The sequence below is a fragment of the Thalassophryne amazonica genome, unplaced genomic scaffold (assembly GCF_902500255.1).
Source record: "Thalassophryne amazonica unplaced genomic scaffold, fThaAma1.1, whole genome shotgun sequence".
Taxonomy (NCBI): Eukaryota; Metazoa; Chordata; class Actinopteri; order Batrachoidiformes; family Batrachoididae; genus Thalassophryne; species Thalassophryne amazonica.
The window spans coordinates 39,292-61,791 of record NW_022986296.1 but is presented as its reverse complement, the minus strand read 5'-3'; the positions used below and the strand labels follow the sequence as shown (position 1 = coordinate 61,791).

The 22,500-nt window shown below is 43.9% G+C and overlaps 1 protein-coding gene across 1 annotated transcript in view; it reads left to right on the top strand.

Annotated features, from left to right (window-relative positions):
• LOC117505996 (diacylglycerol kinase eta-like) overlaps nucleotides 1–22,500 on the top strand; it is a 40,378-nt gene that overhangs the window by 14,224 nt on the left and 3,654 nt on the right. The window contains exon 3 of the mRNA XM_034165540.1: nucleotides 16,206–16,316. Within this exon, the coding sequence (XP_034021431.1) occupies nucleotides 16,206–16,316 (111 nt within the window). The remainder of the gene's footprint in view (nucleotides 1–16,205; nucleotides 16,317–22,500) is intronic.

Genomic DNA, 22,500 nt, shown 5'->3' with positions numbered 1-22,500 from the left:
TGTGTTTGAAGCAGCTTCACAGAGAATGATGCTTCAGTACATCAACTCACTGAAATTCAGTTTATTTTATTTACATCCGGAAAGTATTCACAGCCTTTCACTTATGTTACAGCCTTATTCCAAAATGGAGTAAATTCATTTTTTTCTCTCAAAATTCTACTCACAAGACCCCATAATGACGACATTTTTCAGATTTTTGCTAATTTATTAAAGATTAAAAAAAAAAAAAAACTAACTAAGGAATCACATGTAAATAACTATTCACAGTCTTTGCCATGAAACTCAGAATTGAGCTCAGGTGTCTCCTGTTTCCACTGATCATCCTTGAGATGTTTCTACAGTTTAACTGGAGTACACCTGAGGTCAATTCAGTTGACTTGACATGATTTGGAAAGTCACACACCTTTATTTGGATTGGCAATTGGACCAGCTAAACTTCAGAATGATTTTATTCTGGGACCCGTTTCATAAAGTAGTCTAATCTTTTAATTTCCATTCAATTTCAGTTTATTTCATTTATATAGTGCCGAAGAACAAGAAAGCTGCCTCAAGCTGCTTCAGTCAAGTAAGTTCTAACCTTACCAACCCCTAGAGCAGGCACACAGGTGACAGTGGTAAGGAAGACCAGTCTCTTAGTCTACTAAGTCGACTAAAGTTAGTCATCCAATATTATCCGTCTAATCTCCATTTCACGGCTAAACTTGTAGATTGCCCGTCTAAGGCTTGTTGGCAGTTTTCACAGTCATAGCGACCTCGCAATTGCCATTGCCAAGAAACGCCTCCAATGCACGACAGTTTTTTTACTTCCTGTTGGTCCATCTGCTACAAACATTGCTGTTTCCACCGCAGCAGAGGAGAAACGCTCCCAAACTCGGTGTCTGTAAACCTCTCCAATGGATTATCCCAGTCCTGGAACACCGGCTCCCGCTGCAAGTCTCTGCTTCCTTCGTCCTCCTTCAAGTGGTGGTACATGATAGCCGCCGTTTCTGAGGTAAGACACTGAAGTTTTCTCGACTAAAATAAGATGAGCCTCCTCTGTACCAGGCTAAAAACTTTAGTTGGGTAACGCGAAACTTTAGCCAACTAACCACTTTGTGCAAAAGATTAGTCGACTAAGTGAGTTTAGTCAACTAAACAAGATTAGACCGCATTATGAAACTGGGCCCTGATGTGAGTAAGATGTCTCAGAGTAGGTTTAACTTTATGGAGATCTTCACAGAATGAAAGTGATGAAGGCATCATTTTTTGATGGGGCATCTCCAGTTCTAATAGTATCCAAAATACTAGCGAGCACTAAAGTTGTATCGCTTAAACCTCTCGATCCTTTATGAGTATGCCACTGGATATGATCAGGCGGGCTGGCTCTGTGGTTGTCATGAAGCTGGACCCTCTGGTGATGGTGGCAGAGAAGAGAACACTGGACAAACTGCTGGACATTATGGACGATGCCAGTCAGCCTCTGCACACCGTCATCATCAACCAGAGGAGTCTCTTCAGCCACAGACTGCTCCTTCCCAAGTGCAGGACCATCAGACTGTACAACTCCTCACTCAGGGGGAGGAGTAACAGGAAGACAGAGGATGGGAAGGAGAGCAACAGTAGCAGACAGTAAACCAGGATTGATCAGTATGTCTGGTATTTATATTCCAAAGTCTGTGTATATTACAATACTCTGTGTGCTTCTTACCCTGTGTGCTGCTGTAACCACAGTTTCTCTGAGGGAGTCTTCCCAAGGGATCAGTAAAGTTCTGTCTCATGTAATCTATGGATATAGGTGTGTCACTTGCGTTGTAAGGGAACGTCAGTTGTGACAGTTTAGCCATGTACCGTTTTCCTGTGTACATAATTCATCACGCAGGTGCCTCAGTTTTGAGGACGCCCCGCAGCTGGAAAAGTCCAGGGACACCCCCACATAGTATGACCTGGCTGCAGAAGAGGGATGGGCTTTCAGGTGGTAGGGGTGGACCGTGGTCTGCCTGACTGGCTGCTGGTGCAGTGTGCAACTGCAGCGCATGTTCCCAGAGCTGACCTCTCCTGACCTATGTCCAAACAAGAAAGACTTTGGGTCTCATTGACCTATCAGGGCTTTAGTTTGACGTTCTCACCTCTTTCTTATTCCCAAAGCTTTTTGAACACTTTATGGAATGTGCACCCTTTTCCACAAATATCTGGCTTATTTGGAATCTGTTTATTCTGTTTTTGAGCGATGAATACAGTAAGTGTATTCTGTTCTGTGAGTCAGATACACTTTGTTGCCCACAAATAATTCTGATAAAACCATTAAGTGTGGTGACATCTGTCTGTGGTCTGAGTGCTACTCTCACCACAGACAGATGTTGTCGTCCAGACAGTTTTGTCTCTCAGTCCTTTTTGTGTTTTTGGCACGAGGACAGACTCACGCTGTCCAAAGGCTTCACACTCTGAGCATGGCATCATTTGTCTGTGTGCAGCAGAGACCCCTGAGCGCACGTGAATCCTGCAGTCGTCCTCTGCTGGGTCTGAGTGAGGATGTAACTTCATCAGCCGTTCTTCTGCTCCGCTTTGATTGTCCTCACTGGCAGGCAGCGCCGGCCTTATAGGGTAATCCTTATGGAGGTATTCCACCTTAATCCACCACAGGAATGTGTTCTTCAGGCGCTGACTACGGAACAGGAAGCCTGATTTTAAATCGCTCCACAGCTGCTTCGCTTTAGCCACAAAGAAGCGTACAGGAAGACTTGTGCTGATCTCGGACTAAGCCTCCGAAGTACAGTAAGAGTTTGTCATGACTTTTTTAAATTTGTGATTTTATTTCCTCCCGTGTTAAAGTGTCACCAGTGGAAGCTGATGAACATAAACTTGTCTCAGGACAAACCTTTGGCCCCCAGTGTCCATCCCAATTTCAGAATTGAGGGAATTGTAGTAAAAGTTCATGTTATCTGCTCTATCAGCTCTGTGTAACCGATTAACACGTCTGTGTTTTAACGAGTTTTTTCCTAAAAGCTAAAGGTCTCTTAACAACTAAAACTGTCTTCTGTTGAAGAAGATTGAAGAACGTGACTCGAGGATCAGAAGGAGTCTTTTGTGGTCGGTCCTGAGTACTGTGTGTTTCACCTACTTTTACACAAGATTAACTCCATCTGGACCAGTCCAATCTGATTGTTCACGTTTTGTGGATCAGGATTTATGTCGTTGTTTAAAACTCTCCCACTTTATCAAAATGATCTACAACGCTACTTTTACCACCAATTACCCACAGTTTGAGGCCCAAATAGGGTATCTTTTTTTTCACCAAGAATGAAGACAATCAGACGTCGTAAATCAGCGGCAGTAGGCCGTCCTTAGAGTTACACTGTGAAAATTTTCACAACTTCAGTTGCGTGAAGGTCTGTTGACACTAAGTTGCTGCTGAGTTTGCTGGTGTGAAGCTTTCTGAATCCAGCCTCAAACTCAGAGTTGCTACTAAACTCTCAACTTTATGAAACTGGTTTCATGCATCAGCCAGTCAAAATGAAAACATTGTGCCACATGATGACATCCAAGTCTAACTCCTTCAGCAACATTTCAACGGGACAGCGGCTCAGAAAAACAATGCTCAAACAATCAACAAAAAGGATAAAAATGTTCTCCCATGCTCATAAAGGTTTTATCAGACATTTCTAACAAAGATAAATATTAGTCTGCAGTGTCATACTCATGTCACAAGGTGGCAACAGGGAGCTATTGATTGATTGATTGATTGATTGATTGATTGATTGTCTGACTCCAAAGTTGATTGCCCTGACCACAAACTCACTGGCTCAACAAGACATGTCAATTTATTTTGGTACTATCAAGTGACAAAATGATACAATATGATACAAATTTGTAGATACAGTTATGACACAATTTGATGTAACTGGAACATGTTGCGGAAATTGTGTTTCAAGCAACTTCTAACCTGCAACTACAACCCCAAATCAGAAAAAGTTGGGAAAGTATGGAAAACAACAATAACAACAACAAACTCTGCAGTAATTGTTGCATTTACTGTGAGTTTTATTTCATTGCAGTATAAAAGCCGGATACTTGGGCAATTTGTTTTGACAGGTTGCTCTGTGTTGTCAGTTTGTTACTATACATCCCCTCCTGTATTTCAGTTCTGCAGCACTTTCCAAACTACAGCGCCACGCTCATAGAGTGCAAACCTCCATCAACATGAGTTTCCAATTCCACAAAATTTTACCTTGGACAAAATTTTCAAGATCAAAGTCCTGTTAGAAGTAACTTTTCACAAGCTAAATTAGATGTCAAATGTCAGGAGGATGGATTTAGTTTATGCACTTGAATCAATTATATTTAGTTGTATGGCTAATTTAGCCTCTGTTATTGCATATTTGGAGTTTGGGAAAATGCAATTTCAGTCTTCTGTGTAATGTACTGTTGCATGGCTTGATTTACAATAAAGTTCACTTTGAACTTTGAACTTTAAACATTACAAATTGTAAATGTTTTAGTGTCCCAACTTTTTTCAAATGTGTCTCGGACCTTAAACAGAGGAATGAATGAATATGAACAAATGAAATGAAGTTGACCAGAGAAAACACAGGCAGACTACATCCAGCTCAGTCTTTTGATCTGGTTCATTTTGTCCATTACATGTCCACTCTTGTTAAACAACAACACTGTGTTTGAAAGATCTCAACCTCGAAATTTTAAAGTACTTTTTAAGGATTCTTGGATCCTATGTGAGTCCAGGCCCCAGTGACCTGGAGCTGTTCTAAACCATGAGGGCAATGTGGCATTTTGACTGTTTGAAGCATGATTCACTGAAATGAAGCTTTGAAAGAATGTTTCACTGATCAGCGAAAGTCGCGCTGCTACAAAATACTGTCAGAACACGAGTCAGCGTGACTCTGAGTCCAAACGCACACGTTTAGAATGTAGGCTGTGTGTGATTTTCCCATGAGGCTGTGTGTGTGTGTGTGTGTGTGTGTGTGTGTGTGTGTGTGTGTGTGTGTGTGTGTGTGTGTGTGTGTGTGTGTGTGTGTGTGTGTGTGTGTGTGCACAGTGAGGTGGTTTCAGTGTTTAAGTTGACACAGCTGGTGAGCAGGATGTCAGCCGCTCTGAGCTGTCTGTTTGTGATTGTCCCGAGCCACCTTCCTACACTATAAATAGTCTATATGTGTGTGTGTGTGTGTGTGTGTGTGTGTGTGTGTGTGTGTGTGTGTGTGTGTGTGTGTGTGTGTGTGTGTGTGTGTGTGTGTGTGCGCTTTGTATACTTGTGTGGACAAATTTTGGTTTGAAACCATCATTGTGGGGACATAGCTTGGTCCTCACTACGTGACCGGTTGTTGGAGGTTTCAGATTTGGTCTTTGGTTGTAGTTCCGATTACATTCGGGGCTATGAAACCCATTATGTCTTTCAGTTGTCCTAAAAAGTATTAACATACAAATGTGTGCGCATGTTTGTGTGTGTGTGTGTGTGTGTGTGTGTGTGTGCCTGTCTGTGCAGACTCCTTTTGTAACCTTTTCTTGAGATAAAATGTCCATTCATGTGTCACTTTGTGCATAATACCTTCGTTTTCCTGTGCAATTTTGTTTTTAGGATTTTAGTAAAATGTTGCTGTGTGTGGAGCATTCATCATAAGATGCACAGAATGCTTTGGGTTTTTGCTTGTCAAACTTGTCCTTGTGGAAGCCAAACATGTACAGTGCATCCAGAAAGTATTCACAGTGCTTCACTTTTTCCACATTTTGTTATGTTACAGCCTTATTCCCAAATGGAAGAAATTATTTTTTCCCCTACACACAATACCCCATAATAACAACATGAATGTATTTATTTTTTGTTTTGTTTTAACAAAACTAAAAACTCAGAAATCCCATGTCCATAAGTATTCACAGCCTTTGCTCAGTACTTTGTTGATGCACCTTTGTCAGCAATTCCAGCCTCTAGTCTTCTTGAATATGATGCCACAAGCTTGGTGCACCTATCTTTGGGCAGTTTGGTCCATTCCTCTTTGCAGCACCTCTCAAGCTCCATCAGGTTGGATGGGGAGCGTCAGTACACAGTCATTTTCAGATCTCTCCATAGATGTTCAATCAGATTCAGGTCTGGGCTCTGGCTGGACCACTCAAGGACATTCACTGAGTTGTCCTGAAGCCACTCCTTTGATATCTTGGCTGTGTGTTTAGGGTCATTGTCCTGCTAAAAGATGAACTGTCACCCCAGTCTGAGGTTAAGCGCGCTCTGGAGCAGGTTTTCATCCAGGATGTCTCTGTACATTCCTGCATTCATCTTTCCCTCAATCCTGACTAGTCTCCAAGTTCCTGCTGCTGAAAAACATCCGCACAGCATGATGCTGCCATCATCATGCTTCACTGTAGGGATGGTGCCTGGTTTCCTCCAAACATGACACCTGGCATTCACGCCAAACAGTTCAATCTTTCGGCACCCTGACTTTCAGAACTCTGCCATGCCTGAAGCTGATGCAGCACACTGCAGTCTGCATTTGGAATGGATTCTGCTGTGGGAACAGGCCTACTGATGGCACTGCCCAGCCCTTCAATAGATGCTGGCCTGGCACCCCAGGGCACCGGACTGACCTCAGGATGCCCTGCCTGTTGCTCCAATGATTGGAAGCCCTACCTGTGTTGGAAGTCCCATGTGTTGTGGAATTGGACACACTAAGATTAAAGACCCAAAATGGACTGCTTTTTAATTTCCATTAAGGACTTTTTCATTCATTTTCTATTTTTTTCTGTTTTTGTTTTCCATTTCTTCTGTTAAGAAATTCTTGCAAAATCTGTAAAAATCTTGTAGATGTTAGAAAGGACTAAGCAGTTGGACACCCCTCTGAGTCTGGTCTGCTTGAGGTTTCTTCCTCAGTATCATTTGATGGAGTTTTTCCCTTAACACTGTTGCCTGTGTTCTTGCTGTCGGGGTTGGTAAGGGTGGGCAACGAGGGCCGAGACACTGCAGGTTTTCCTTGCAACCAATCACCTCAGCAGGTGGGTTGCTGATGAGCTTCTCCCCATAGTCAGTTGTCTTCCGGGGGCCAGAGCAGGCGACATTGAAGGAAATTTGAAACTGCTGGCTAAGGCTAAGCATAAATTTGGTAAGATTGTAATTCACGTCAGCAGTAATGACACCCGGTTACGCCAATCGGAGGTCACTAAAATTAACATTGAATCAGTCTGTAACTTTGCAAAAAGAATGTCGGACTCTGTAGTTTTCTCTGGGCCCCTCCCCAATTGGACCGGGAGTGACATGTTTAGCCGCATGTTCTCCTTGAATTGCTGGCTGTCTGAGTGGTGTCCAAAAAATGAGGTGGGCTTCATAGATAATTGGCAAAGCTTCTGGGGAAAACCTGGTCTTGTTAGGAGAGACGGCATCCATCCCACTTTGGATGGAGCAGCTCTCATCTCTAGAAATCTGGCCAATTTTATTAAACCCTCCAAACCGTGACTGTCCAGGGTTGGGACCAGGAAGCAGAGTTGTAGTCTTACACACCTCTCTGCAGCTTCTCTCCCCCTGCCATCCCCTCATTACCCCATCCCCGTAGAGACGGTGCCTGCTCCCAGACCACCAATAACCAGCAAAAATCTATTTAAGCATAAAAATTCAAAAGAAAAAAATAATATAGCACCTTCAACTGCACCACAGTCTAAAACAGTTAAATGTGGTTTATTAAACATTAGGTCTCTCTCTTCTAAGTCCCTGTTAGTAAATTATATAATAATTGATCAACATATTGATTTATTCTGCCTTACAGAAACCTGGTTACAGCAGGATGAATATGTTAGTTTAAATGAGTCAACACCCACACACTAACTGTCAGAATGCTCAAAGCATGGGCCGAGGGGGAGGATTAGCAGCAATCTTCCACTCCAGCTTATTAATTAATCAAAAACCCAGACAGAGCTTTAATTGATTTGAAAGCTTGACTCTTAGTCTTGTCCATCCAAATTGGAAGTCCCGAAAACCAGTTTTATTTGTTGTTATCTATCGTCCACCTGGTCGTTACTGTGAGTTTCTCTGTGAATTTTCAGACCTTTTGTCTGACTTAGTGCTTAGCTCAGATAAGATCATTATAGTGGGCGATTTTAACATCCACATTGATACTGAGAATGACAGCCTCAACACTGCATTTAATCTATTATTAGACTCAATTGGCTTCGCTCAAAATGTAAATGAGTCCACCCACCACTTTAACCATACTTTAGATCTTGTTCTGACTTGTGTTATGGAAATTGAAGACTTAACAGTATTCCCTGAAAACCCCCTTCTGTCTGATCATTTCTTAATAACATTTACTTTAATGGACTACCCAGCAGTGGGGAATAAGTTTCATTACAGTAGAAGTCTTTCAGAAAGCGCTGTAAATAGGTTTAAGGATATGATTCCTTCTTTGTTATGTTCTCCAATGCCATATACCAACACAGTGCAGAGTAGCTACCTAAACTCTCTGAGTGAGATAGATTATCTCGTCAATAGTTTTACATCCTCATTGAGCACAACTTTGGATGCTGTAGCTCCTCTGAAAAAGAGAGCCTTAAATCAGAAGTGTCTGACTCCGTGGTATAACCCACAAACTCGCAGCTTAAAGCAGATAACCCGTAAGTTGGAGAGGAAATTGTCATGTGTCGACGCGGGTTGAGGAGCGGACCTGCGTCTGACGGAACCCAGCGCTAAAATAACCAGAAAGTGGTTCCAATAACAAAACAATTTATTTTTCCACCCTCTGGTGCATAACAAAGTGTATGAACAAAAGATGCGTCAGTCTGGTGGAGTGAAGGCTGGCACGCTCTCCAGCGCCTAAAAGGATCGAAGCCCGGCGCTTCTGGACTCACTTTACCGCCAAACACCCCCCAGGTGGACACGACAAACCGACTCTCTGCGAAGGATAGAAAAGGTGAGGTAAGTCAGCAGCTACAATCAATATCCTTCAAAAGGCACACACTATCAGCAACACATTCAGGTCTGTATTTAAGCTTTATGTAAATGAGCAGCTTCTCACAACAGGTGGAGGATTACCACTCCGCACGCCACGGCAGTGAGAAGCAAGCTGCACAATTCTCATCACAATTCAAATCTACTGCGTAACAAAATACCAAGTTACTATCAACAATTAGTCAAACAATTAATCACCTCAGATGTGTGCTGACAGCATGTGTCCCTCACCCTTCTTCCTTCACAGGCACGATGTGTCAAACCCAGGCGCGGTCCTCAGCGTCTCACAAACGAACATCACAAGGTCGAGTTCCCGGCAATTCTGCTTGAATCACACATGGCTTAAATGCAGAACGCCATCTCATTATCTGCTTCAGCTGAAAGTCTTTAAGGTTGCACGTGAGCACCATCCACAGGTGCTGCACATAACGTTGATGAGGGTGAAGGACTCTTCAGCCAGCACCTTCTCCACAGACAAATCAGTTTTCATACCACCTGGAGAGCAAAGAAAAGAAAAGAACACCAAAATGTCCAGCCACACCCCCCCAACACACAAAAGTACCCCCCCTTTAACGGGAAGCCTCCCGGCGACTGAACAGACCAGGTCCGAGAACAGCATCTCCCTCCGGGGTCCTCGGCAGGAAGCAGACAGCATAACGCTCCCAAGGTCCACCACAACCAGCAGGACAGGGCACCGCAGCTGGAAGGCCGACTGGCATCAACAAAACCCCCAAAACAGTCCCTAGTACAATCCAACATACAAAGAAAAACACAAAACCCACCCAAAACCTCCCCAGGGGACCGTCCCATCCAACCCCGGGAAGAAAAGAAAAACTCCCAAATGCAAAAACCCAACACAGCCCCACAAACACAATACAAACATAAATGCATAAAAGAAAAATAACAAACAACCCCCCCAGAACGACTTGCAGAGCCCAACACCCCCCAGAAGGCCTTTACCGCCGGTTCCAGGAGGAATAGCCAGAACCGGAATCCCACAAAGGTCCCCAGGTACACATGGAGCAAACGGCGCCCCCCAGAGGACCGTACCATCAAACCCCAGGAGGCACCCTCCCCACAACCCCGGAACCCCAGACCCGGCCACACTTGGCTAGTCGGCCCCACAAACCAATTCCCCCCCAGAGGACCGTCCCATCAACCCTGGAGGTGGAACCCAGAAGGAAACAAAACAAAATCAAAGTCCAACCCCCGGAGGACTACCCTAAACAACCCCGGGGGCAAATAAAACAACCGTTAAACCCTGTTACCTTCCCCGGCACCCCGAAAGACCCCAGGTCCCTCCCAGAGCCCCTTGGCGGCTCAATTTTGGTGAACGGCACAAAACATCAAGCCGGGGAAGGGAACAGGAAAAACTAACCCAGCCCCAACCCCTAGGCGCAGCGGAAAACCGGAAATACGTCCGGTGCCCCAACTCGACCATACCCCAGCCTCTCGGGAGGGGTGGAACTACCGAAATGGCGAACGGCAACAGATCGGCCCACCCCTCCGACTGAGGTATGTTCCCGCTGCACCACACCCGGGCAACACCAATGACGAACGGTACAAAGGCCCACCGAGGCTGGAGTGGAACCGGGCCCTAATCAAACCAAGAAAAACGCCCCTAACAACCCCCCCCCCCCTAGGTGCAGAGGTCTTCTGAGAACGCTCAGTGTGACCAACCTGCACCACCCCACAACCCACAAGACGAACGGTCTTGGGGCAAGTGAGGTTGGGGTTAGGGAAGTAGGGAAATAAAAAACAACAAAACGACCCCAGACCCAAACAGAAAATACCTAAATACACGTAAAAAAACAACGATCAAGTGAGTCCAGACGGGCTTCTAACCGCCTATCGTTCACTCCACCAGACACGCCTCTGACTCCCCAAACAAATTATAACCCCTATTCAAAGAAACAAAACATTAGCCCCTACAAGTTTTTTTTTTGTGTGTGTGTGTATTATTTCGCCTGTCCCAGAACACCTGGAGATACGTCACCAGAGAACATTGCATCAAAAACGAAGCACAGGCTTCAACGTCTCCCACATAAGGCTCCGGATGACAAATAATCGGTTCGGACGCCGAATCTCTGGGTGACGGAGTTATCTGCACCGGTATCGATGGTGCCGCAGCTGGAGCAGCAGGAAGCGGAACGGCTTGCGCTGCAAGCTCCGTAACACGGGCGTCTGTTTGTTTAATTTGGTTTGCGAGATGCTGTAATTGCTCCCATATTTTCTCCAAGTGTTCTTGAACTCTTTCGGCGAAAGGAACCGCCTCTGCCGCTGGGTCCATTATGGAATGGCCGGGAACTACTGTTATGTGTCGACGCGGGTTGAGGAGCGGACCTGCGTCTGACGGAACCCAGCGCTAAAATAACCAGAAAGCGGTTCCAATAACAAAACAATTTATTTTTCCACCCTCTGGTGCATAACAAAGTGTATGAACAAAAGATGCGTCAGTCTGGTGGAGTGAAGGCTGGCACGCTCTCCAGCGCCTAAAAGGATCGAAGCCCGGCGCTTCTGGACTCACTTTACCGCCAAACACCCCCCAGGTGGACACTTCAACCGACTCTCTGCGAAGGATAGAAAAGGTGAGGTAAGTCAGCAGCTACAATCAATATCCTTCAAAAGGCACACACTATCAGCAACACATTCAGGTCTGTATTTAAGCTTTATGTAAATGAGCAGCTTCTCACAACAGGTGGAGGATCAGTTGTCCGCACGCCACAGCAGTGAGAAGCGAGCTGCACAATTCTCACCAAAATGTCCAGCCACACCCCCCCCAACACACAACAGAAATGGCGTCTCACTGATTTAGAAGATCTTCACTTAGCCTGGAAAAAGAGTCTGTTGCTCTATTAAAAAAAAGCCCTCCGTAAAGCTAGGACATCTTAGGACATCAAGACCATGGGTGATAGGGCCTTCTCAGTGGCTGCTCCCCGTCTATGGAACGCCCTCCCAGACCATCTCAGGGCTCCACAGACGGTGGATACTTTTATAAAAGGACTCAAAACCTACCTTTTTACTCTGGCTTTTAGGTAAATAATTGCTCCTGTTTTATCGCTCTTATTTTGATTTTATTGCTACTGTTTTATTGTTTTTACATTGATTTATAGTCTTTTGTGTTCTTCTGTTTTATACTGTAGCACTTTGGGATTTGGTGTCAAATGTAAAGTGCATTAGAAATAAAATTTATTATTATTATTATTATCTTACTACTCATCACTAATTGAAGAAAATAAGAACAACCCCAGGTTTCTTTTCAGCACTGTAGCCAGGCTGACAAAGAGTCAGAGCTCTATTGAGCCAAGTATTCCTTTAACTTTAACTAGTAATGACTTCATGACTTTCTTTGCTAATAAAATTTTAACTATTAGAGAAAAAATTACTCATAACCATCCCAAAGACATATCCTTATGTTCGGCTGCTTTCAGTGATGCCGGTATTTGGTTAGACTCTTTCTCTCCGATTGTTCTGTCTGAGTTATTTTCATTAGTTACTTCCTCCAAACCATCGACATGTCTATTAGACCCCATTCCTACCAGGCTGCTCAAGGAAGCCCTACCATTAATTAATGCTTCGATCTTAAATATGATCAATCTATCTTTGTTAGTTGGCTATGTACCACAGGCTTTTAAGGTGGCAGTAATTAAACCATTACTTAAAAAGCCATCACTTGACCCAGCTATCTTAGCTAATTATAGACCAATCTCCAACCTTCCTTTTCTCTCAAAAATTCTTGAAAGGGTAGTTGTAAAACAGCTAACTGATCATCTGCAGAGGAATGGTCTATTTGAAGAGTTTCAGTCAGGTTTTAGAATTCATCATAGTACAGAAACAGCATTAGTGAAGGTTACAAATGATCTTCTTATGGCCTCAGACAGTGGACTCATCTCTGTGCTTGTTCTGTTAGACCTCAGTGCTGCTTTTGATACTGTTGACCATAAAATTTTATTACAGAGATTAGAGCATGCCATAGGTATTAAAGGCACTGTGCTGCAGTGGTTTGAATCATATTTATCTAATAGATTACAATTTGTTCATGTAAATGGGGAGTCTTCTTCACAGACTAAGGTTAATTATGGAGTTCCTCAAGGTTCTGTGCTAGGACCAGTTTTATTCACTTTATACATGCTTCCCTTAGGCAGTATTATTAGAAAGCATTGCTTAAATTTTCATTGTTACGCAGATGATACCCAGCTTTATCTATCCATGAAGCCAGAGGACACACGCCAATTAGCTAAACTGCAGGAATGTCTTGCAGACATAAAGACATGGATGACCTCTAATTTCCTGCTTTTAAATTCAGATAAAACTGAAGTTATATTACTTGGCCCCACAAATCTTAGAAACATGGTGTCTAACCAGATCCTTACTCTGGATGGCATTACCCTGACCTCTAGTAATACTGTGAGAAATCTTGGAGTCATTTTTGATCAGGATATGTCCTTCAATGCGCATATTAAGCAAATATGTGGGACTGCTTTTTTACATTTGCACAATATCTCTAAAATGAGAAAGGTCTTGTCTCAGAGTGATGCTGAAAAACTAATTCATGCATTTATTTCCTCTAGGCTGGACTATTGTAATTCATTATTATCAGGTTGTCCTAAAAGTTCCCCTGAAAAGCCTTCCGTTAATTCAAAATGCTGCAGCTAGAGTACTGACGGGGACTAGAAGGAGAGAGCATATCTCACCCATATTGGCCTCTTCATTGGCTTCCTGTTAATTCTAGAATAGAATTTAAAATTTTTCTTCTTACTTATAAGGCTTTTGAATAATCAGGTCCCATCTTATCTTAGGGACCTCATAGTACCATATCACCGCTCTCAGACTGCAGGCTTACTTGTAGTTCCTAGGGTTTGTAAGAGTAGAATGGGAGGCAGAGCCTTCAGCTTTCAGGCTCCTCTCCTGTGGAACCAGCTCCCAATTCAGATCAGGGAGACAGACACCCTCTCTACTTTTAAGATTAGGCTTAAAACTTTCCTTTTTGCTAAAGCTTATAGTTAGGGCTGGATCAGGTGACCCTGAACCATCCCTTAGTTATGCTGCTATAGACTTAGACTGCTGGGGGGTTCCCATGATGCACTGAGTGTTTCTTTCTCTTTTTGCTCTGTATGCACCACTCTGCATTTAATCATTAGTGATCGATCTCTGCTCCCCTCCACAGCATGTCTTTTTCCTGATTCTCTCCCCTCAGCCCCAACCAGTCCCAGCAGAAGACTGCCCCTCCCTGAGCCTGGTTCTGCTGGAGGTTTCTTCCTGTTAAAAGAGAGTTTTTCCTTCCCACTGTTGCCAAGTGCTTGCTCACAGGGGGTCGTTTTGACTGTTGGGGTTTTTCTGTATTTATTGTATGGCTTTTGCCTTACAATATAAAGCGCCTTGGGGCAACTGTTTGTTGTGATTTGGCGCTATATAAATTAAATTGATTTGATTTGAATTGATTTGAACATAAACTCCTGGTCATCAGTGAAATAACCTGCTGAGACACCCGACATCTGTCTCGGCTCTTCATGGCACATGATTGCCCACCTTTGGGTTAGACCAGGGGTGGGCAACGAGGGCCAAGACACTGCAGGTTTTCCTTGCAACCAATCACCTCAGCAGGTGGGTTGCTGATGAGCCTCTCCCTTGAACATAAACACCTGGTTATCAATGAACTCACCTGCTGAGACACCTGAACATTAATGAAATCACTTGCTGAGGTGATTGGTAGCAAGGAAAACCTGCAGTGCTTCAGCTCTTCATGGCACATGATTGCCCACCCCTGGGTTAGACCTTACTCATGTGAAGTGCCTTGAGGCACTATATAAAATGAAATTATTTGAAATTTAAATTGGATCCAAACTTCGTCCATTTCCAGATGATGGAGGCCACTGTGCTCATTGGGACCTTCAAAGCAGCAAAAATGTTTCTGTACCCTTCCCTTCTCCAGACAATCCTTTCTCTGAGGTCTACAGACAATTCCTTTGACTTCAAGGTTGGTTTGTCCTCTGACTGTCAACTGTGGGACCTTACATGGAGACACGTGTGTGTCTTTCCAAATCATGTCCAATCAACTGAATTTACCCCAGGTGGACTCCAGTTAAGCTGTAGAAACATCTCAAGGATGATCAGTGGAAACAGGAGGCACTTGAGCTCAATTTTGAGCTTCGTGGCAAAGACTGTGAATACATGTGAATTCTTCGTATTTTAGATTTTTAATAAATTTGCAATAAATAAATAAAACCTTTTTTCATGTTGTCATTAACTTAACTTAACTTCCTTAACTGGACTAATCGGGTTCAGAATGTGGATGATGTTTAATAGACATATAATAAAATACACAACACAATTCTAGACTTTGATGCACCAAATCAATCTGAAAAGCAGCTTTGTTTAGACTGTTTACTGTTCCATAGATTTGTCTGCCCCCTGCTGGGTTCTTGGTTGATGATGGATTAGAAGTCGGTGTGGTTGTTAGCAAGAGATGCAGAATGTTTCTGTTCAGAAATTAACTCAGAGAAGTCAACATTAGAATCAGAACCAGAATCAAATTTATTGCCAAGTAAGTTCTCACATACAAGGAATATGATCTGGTGTCACTGGTGCCTAAACAACAATAAAAATAAAATGAAAAATACTTCTGTAAGAAGTAAAGGACTCAAATAGACAAATAAGCAAATCATAAGCAAAACTATGTTCACTGTCAAATAAATATAACATAGTGGAATGGGGCTGTGCAAAGGCATGCAGATGTGCAGTACCTTCCAGTGCAGGGATGATCAGTGTGTCCTTTGTGGGAGCAGGGTAAATAGGGGTCTCTGGCATTATTTATAAGTCCAGCTGCAGATGGAAAGAAGCAGATTTTGTGTCTTGAGGTTTTGGTCCTGATGGACCTCAGCCATCTGCCAGAGGGGAGGGTAATAAAAAGTTTGTGTCCTGGGTGAAAGGGATCGGCCACTATCCTCCCTGCTCTCCTCAGGGCCCTGGAGGTGCACAGGTCCTGTAGGGATGGCAGACTGCATTCGATCACCTTCTCTGCTGTGTGGATGATACGCTGCAGTCTGCTCCTGTCCTTAGCAGTAGCAGCAGCGTACCAGACTGTGACTCAATGTTGGACTCATTGATGGCAGTGTAGAAGTTCACCATCATTGTTTTTGGCAGGTTGAACTTCTCTCTCTTTCTCTCTCGCTCTCTCTCTCTGTGTCTCTCTCTCTCGCTCTCTCTCTCTCTCTCTCTCTCTCTGTCTGTCTCTCTCTCCTTTTATGAGAATCCCTTCAACAGTTGTTGTTCTTGTGTCTTTCTCCTGCAGACAAGTATAAAGGAAGGACTGTTACTCAAGCAGACCAGCTCGTTCCAGCGGTGGAAAAAGCGCTACTTCAAACTGAGAGGTCGAACTCTCTACTACGCCAAAGATGCCAAGGTGGGTCCACCTGCTGTCGTACAGTGACTCATTCTGAGTTTGTAATGTGTGCAGCCTGAAAAATGTCCTGTCAGGTTGTCATTAGGCGACACATTCATCCTCCTCATGTCCTTTTTTCCCTCATCGATCCTTTCTTTCCTTGGCTTCATCCCTAAATGAAGGTAAGCTCATGCTGAAGTGACACTGAAGCCAAAATCTGTTGGTCTCACATTTTGTATTAAATGCGAGGCTTCTGTCAGGTTATTTTCCACCCCCTGTCTGGATCTGGCTTTTTTAGGACCCCACGTCCTTCTCCCAAACAGGTCACACTTACATCCTCTGCAGATGGAGTTTAGCTCGTTGACCTGTCAGCTGCTTCTTCTGTTTCTTCATGGAGAAAGTTAGACACAGAGCAGATTGGATGCCAGGATGTGAATGGGAACTGAAATTATATGTGTTACGAGAACGCTTGGTGACATTTTATTGTACCTGCTTTAATGGTAAATTCCCATCAGGTGGGAATGTTGCTCCATTTCAAGAACCTTGGACACAACAATGACCAACCTGTTGCTTGTAGTAATAGATGTGTGAGATGAGATTGGACTCCATCAAGGCATAAGTTGAAGTCATTGGGGGGATGTAATAACTGCTGCAGGTTGGGAGTTTCAAGTTCAGATTCATTCAGATTCAGTTTCAGATTCTTATTGTCATTGTAACAAGTACAATGAAAGGTGAGATGAATCATGGTCGTGCAGCAGAATGTCTTTAATTTAAAGGAATAAATGGCCTGCATTTCTATCTGAGTTTTTCCATGCGATGCAGATGCTCAAAGCACTTTACAAAGATGGCTCACATTCACCCATTCACGCACCTGTGTGGCACTCAGCTGCACACTGGAACCACTGTGGGAATAAAGGACGTGGCTTTTAAGGGACCTTGATGATTTTCTGGTCTGACAGACAGTGATCTGAACAGATGATCCCCCTGTTCACAAGCTTCGAGACCATGACCAATCCAACATGTGGCTCCATGTGGCTTGCTCAACAAAACCGAGAGCACCCAAAAGATACCGGAGCTAAGTCCATTTGGACACACTTTACCTTTCAACTGAATGGAAAGTGTGGCAGGAACTCTGTCCCACGTCAGAAGAAGCACCGTGGAGGTTCTGGTGGAGATGCAGAGGTTCTGGTCTTTACTCTTCTCCTGGACTAAGGCTTTGTGTTGCTGAATTGGAACACCCCTCCTGCAGTGCACTCTCTGTCAGTGGTTCACTTCACCCATTGAAGGTTGTCTCTTTGTATCATAAAACTGAGCAAATCACATTCATTTTATTGTTTAAAAAATAAGCAGAGAAGTAGAAGCACTGGGCGTGGCCGGGCGTGGCTGGGCGTGGCTTCATGACATTGTATGCTCTGTAAAAGTCAGGACCACTTCAGGACTATCAAATCCCTCCTGACATTATGCCCTTTTCCATGTGAATGAGGTTAATGTTGCCATATTGTCTGTTTCATGGTGTCTTTAAGATTGTTTGTTTTTCCGAAGTTGTTCTTTATTTTCACACCTTTTTCTATTTGGGAATATTTCTGTTGTTCCTCTTGGCCTTTTAACTCTTGCTGTTGTCTCTTTATTCTTTGCTTCTTACCCTAACGTCTGTGCTCTGGGACACGTGTGCCTGTGTGTGTGCACGCCTGTGCACGTGAATTAGTCCGGCCCCTCCATGGCGCGCTGGCAGGAACAGGTGCTGCGCAGAGTGTCCAGGAGTCGTGTGTGCTGGCGAGTTCTGTCTGTGTGCTGGACGGGTGCACAACGCTCTCCCCCTCCTCTGGGTGCCAGCAGATCTGAGGAAGGCCTCATGAGAATCCGGGTCAGCATAGCCAAGTCTGGAGGGCTCCACGGCAGCTCCAGTCCGTTTTTAATCCTCTCTACATGTTTGGTCTGTATTCATGTCATATGTGGCTGAGGGATCTGCACAGGGTTCCAGTCTCATAACCACCTGCAGAGGCTTTCAGATATCAGACACAACTAGTAGGTTACAGGAACTGGGCTTTCTGTTGTTCAGACCTCACCAGGATAACTACATGAATGTCTTGAAGACCAACAAGAAGTCAAGTTACTGTAAATTTCCAGATGTCTCCTGGCTGGAAGACAGTCAGGCACAATATGAGAAATAATAAGAAACAAACCAGGGATGTTTAAGGTAAACTGGATACCAGAGTCTCTGTGGTTGTCACCATCATTCAAAGACACATATTGATTGTAGTCAGTTTTATTTTGGAGTCAGACGTGTTTCCCTTTTTTTGTCTCCAGTCCCATTGACAATTTCATACTTCCTGTTCTCAGCAACATTTAAAGCTGACATTTTACTGACATGCAGAGCAGGTAGCTCAGTGGATAAGGATCCAGCTTGCCAGGGTTTGAATCCTGCTGATGCTACCTGTCTGTGTCCCTCAACAACACACTTAATCTACATTGTCTCAGTCCACACAGCTGTAAATGTCTTTTGGCCTTGGCAAGGGAAATAACCTGCAACAGACTGGTGTCCCTGTCCAGGGGGATTCATAGATTCTCATCCACTTCGTGCTATGGAATCTGGGGATAAGCACCAACACCAGCAGGTCTCAGGGCCGATATATGACTTACTGTATAAATGGAATGTGGAAGGTGCTTCACAGCACAGCCATGAATGCTGCCAGAACTTACACTAATGTTTGCTAATGTTCAGAGAAGGAGGTGTTTCTTCTCTGAGGGCACTCAGAGTTTATGTTTGTCCTGGATAAAGAGTAAGATTCAGGTTTTCAGTGTCTTCCTGAGCTCAGCCTTGAGAATTGCATCTGTATCAGTGAAAGAGATAAACTTGTTGAGAGATTCACGTGTCTCAGCAGTGACAAAGGAACACCTCCGTTTTGGAGTGTTAAAGGACAAGTTGGGACATGTCCAGCTCTCCACAATTTCTCTTATACTCACTCAACTGGTAAGCACTGAAAGCCGAGATAGGCATGTCCCAACTTGTCCTTTAACACTCCGAAACGGAGGTGTTCCTTTGTCTCGCTCGATCAGTGAATCGGTCGTGACGCACGAAGCCTCCGCGCGGCTTTCCATGACAAAATCTCTTGTTAAAAGTGAAATCTGCTGGAAAATGGCTGATGTCCAGCTCTTGTGATAACCAGAGAAATTGCACACGATGGTCCCGGCTCCACACAGCCATCCGTTTAGAAATGATGTGGTGCGCCATTGTGGGCCATCCTTAAAGCTGTAGTAACAGTGCTTATTCTCTGTGAGGCCCGTAAAAGTTTCACCGAAAGCCAGATAAATTTTTCGAATGGTTTCCAGCTGCCAATCTCTAACAGTTTCTGAAAAAATTCTGATGGAAAAAAAGCCCAAATCATTCCGCCATTTCCTCGAAATGAAACAACGACGAGGGGGCTGGACCACTCCTCCCACAAGGCGTGCTCACAGGCGAATGACGCAACCGACAGGCGTGGAAAAACTCACGCATGCGCACGAAGCTTCAAGCTTGGCTAACGTAAAAACATGAATCAAATCCATATAGTTTTTGAAAAAAATAAAAACGTCCATTACTTTTCTCACAGACCTCATACATATACGTACGCATACACACATGCACACACATACCTATACACATATACATATGCATGTATATATGTACGTACATATGTAAGTACATATGCATATATAAACATGATTGAAATAAAAAAATAGGAGCATCTTATTTACAATATGTGAAGTGGAGTTTAGGTGTGGTAAGGTGACATTAGTGTAGGGATTTGTAAACGAGTTGTTATTGCACGTGATTTGTGGACATATTATTGCATGTGGTTATTTCACAGTGTTATTGTACAATCTGACAGCAGCAGGGAGGAACGACCTGCAGTATCGTTCCTTCTTGCACTGAGGGTACCTCAGTCTGTCACTGAACGAGCTGCTCAGCTCCACTACAGTCCGGTGCAGAGGGTGAGGACAGGGACCGTTTTTTTCATAACTAGATTAAGTGAATATAACAGTGCATGCTCATTCAAATTTGCAATTCATGGATGTTTGGTATAAGAGTTATATATTGTAGCCTGCAGTCTTTTGATGTCAATTGCAATTTCAGAGGCACTTCTGAAATAGTAAAAATAATAATAAAATAATAAAAAATGGCTGTTTGTGCAAAATTTTGTAATTTTTTTGGAGTTGGGGTGCTCGAATGGGGTCTTTCCTAGGGAGTAATTCAGTGTAGAACTGCCACTGTTTTAAACATACACTCAACAAAAATATAAACGCAACACTTTTGGTTTTGCTCCCATTTTGTATGAGATGAACTCAAAGATCTAAAACTTTTTCCACATACACAATATCACCATTTCCCTCAAATATTGTTCACAAACCAGTCTAAATCTGTGATAGTGAGCACTTATAAGCCGCACTTATAAGCCGTCTCCAAAGGCGTTTCAGAGAATTTGGCAGTACATCCAACCAGCCTCACAACCGCAGACCACGTGTAACCACACCAGCCCAGGACCTCCACATCCAGCATGTTCACCTCCAAGATCGTCTGAGACCAGCCACTCGGACAGCTGCTGAAACAATCGGTTTGCATAACCAAAGAATTTCTGCACAAACTGTCAGAAACCGTCTCAGGGAAGCTCATCTGCATGCTCGCCGTCCTCATCGGGGTCTCGACCTGACTCCAGTTCGTCGTCGTAACCGACTTGAGTGGGCAAATGCTCACATTCGCTGGCATTTGGCACGTTGGAGAGGTGTTCTCTTCATGGATGAATCCCGGTTCACACTGTCCAGGGCAGATGGCAGACAGCGTGTGTGGCGTCGTGTGGGTAAGCGGTTTTCTGATGTCAATGTTGTGGATCGAGTGGCCCATGGTGGCGGTGGGGTTATGGTATGGGCAGGTGTCTGTTATGGACGAAGAACACAGGTGCATTTTATTGATGGCATTTTGAATGCACAGAGATACCGTGACAAGATCCTGAGGCCCATTGTTGTGCCATACATCCAAGAACATCACCTCATGTTGCAGCAGGATAATGCACGGCCCCATGTTGCAAGGATCTGTACACAATTCTTGGAAGCTGAAAATGTCCCAGTTCTTGCATGGCCAGCATACTCACCGGACATGTCACCCATTGAGCATGTTTGGGATGCTCTGGACCGGCGTATACGACAGCGTGTACCAGTTCCTGCCAATATGCAGCAACTTCGCACAGCCATTGAAGAGGAGTGGACCAACATTCCACAGGCCACAATTGACAACCTGATCAACTCTATGCGAAGGAGATGTGTTGCACTGCATGAGGCAAATGGTGGTCACACCAGATACTGACTGGTATCCCCCCCAATAAAACAAAACTGCACCTTTCAGAGTGGCCTTTTATTGTGGGCAGTCTAAGGCACACCTGTGCACTAATCATGGTGTCTAATCAGCATCTTGATATGGCACACCTGTGAGGTGGGATGGATTATCTCAGCAAAGGAGAAGTGCTCACTATCACAGATTTAGACTGGTTTGTGAACAATATTTGAGGGAAATGGTGATATTGTGTATGTGGAAAAAGTTTTAGATCTTTGAGTTAATCTCATACAAAATGGGAGCAAAACCAAAAGTGTTGCATTTATATGTTTGTTGAGTGTATATTTGTTGTCACTTTTAGTCCTTTGGACTGCAGTCCATTGGAATAGTACTGTCAAGATTTGTGTGTGGTGTCCTTCTTATGATGATTTTCAGAAAAGCTTTGATGAAATTTTGGAAATTTGGTTCAGACAATCCTTGGGGAACTGTCTGGTCATGTGGTATGTTGGACTTTCTGATTCAATTCCCGTGGACCGCCCAGGGTCCCCAAGGGCAGGAAAAAAATCTTTTTTTTAACAGTTTGAATTATTGCAGATTTTTTTCTCAAATTTAGTGTAAATGTGATCAAGTGGTTAGTGATCTTGGTTTCAGTGCATTCCCGGTTCAAATCCCTGCCACATTTCTCCATGTAATGTGGAGTTGTGTCAGGAATGGCATCCTGTGTGAAACCTGCACCAAATCAACATGCAGACCCACCTCAGGTCTGCTGCGGCGGCCCTGAGTGAAAACAAGGGAGCAGCCGAAGGGTCTTACTTGAGCATAAATGTTCCTTGGGAGGCTGCCTATTGGCAAGAAAAATCTCATTGTTCTGAAGTTGTTCTAAAGGTCCCCAAATGGGCT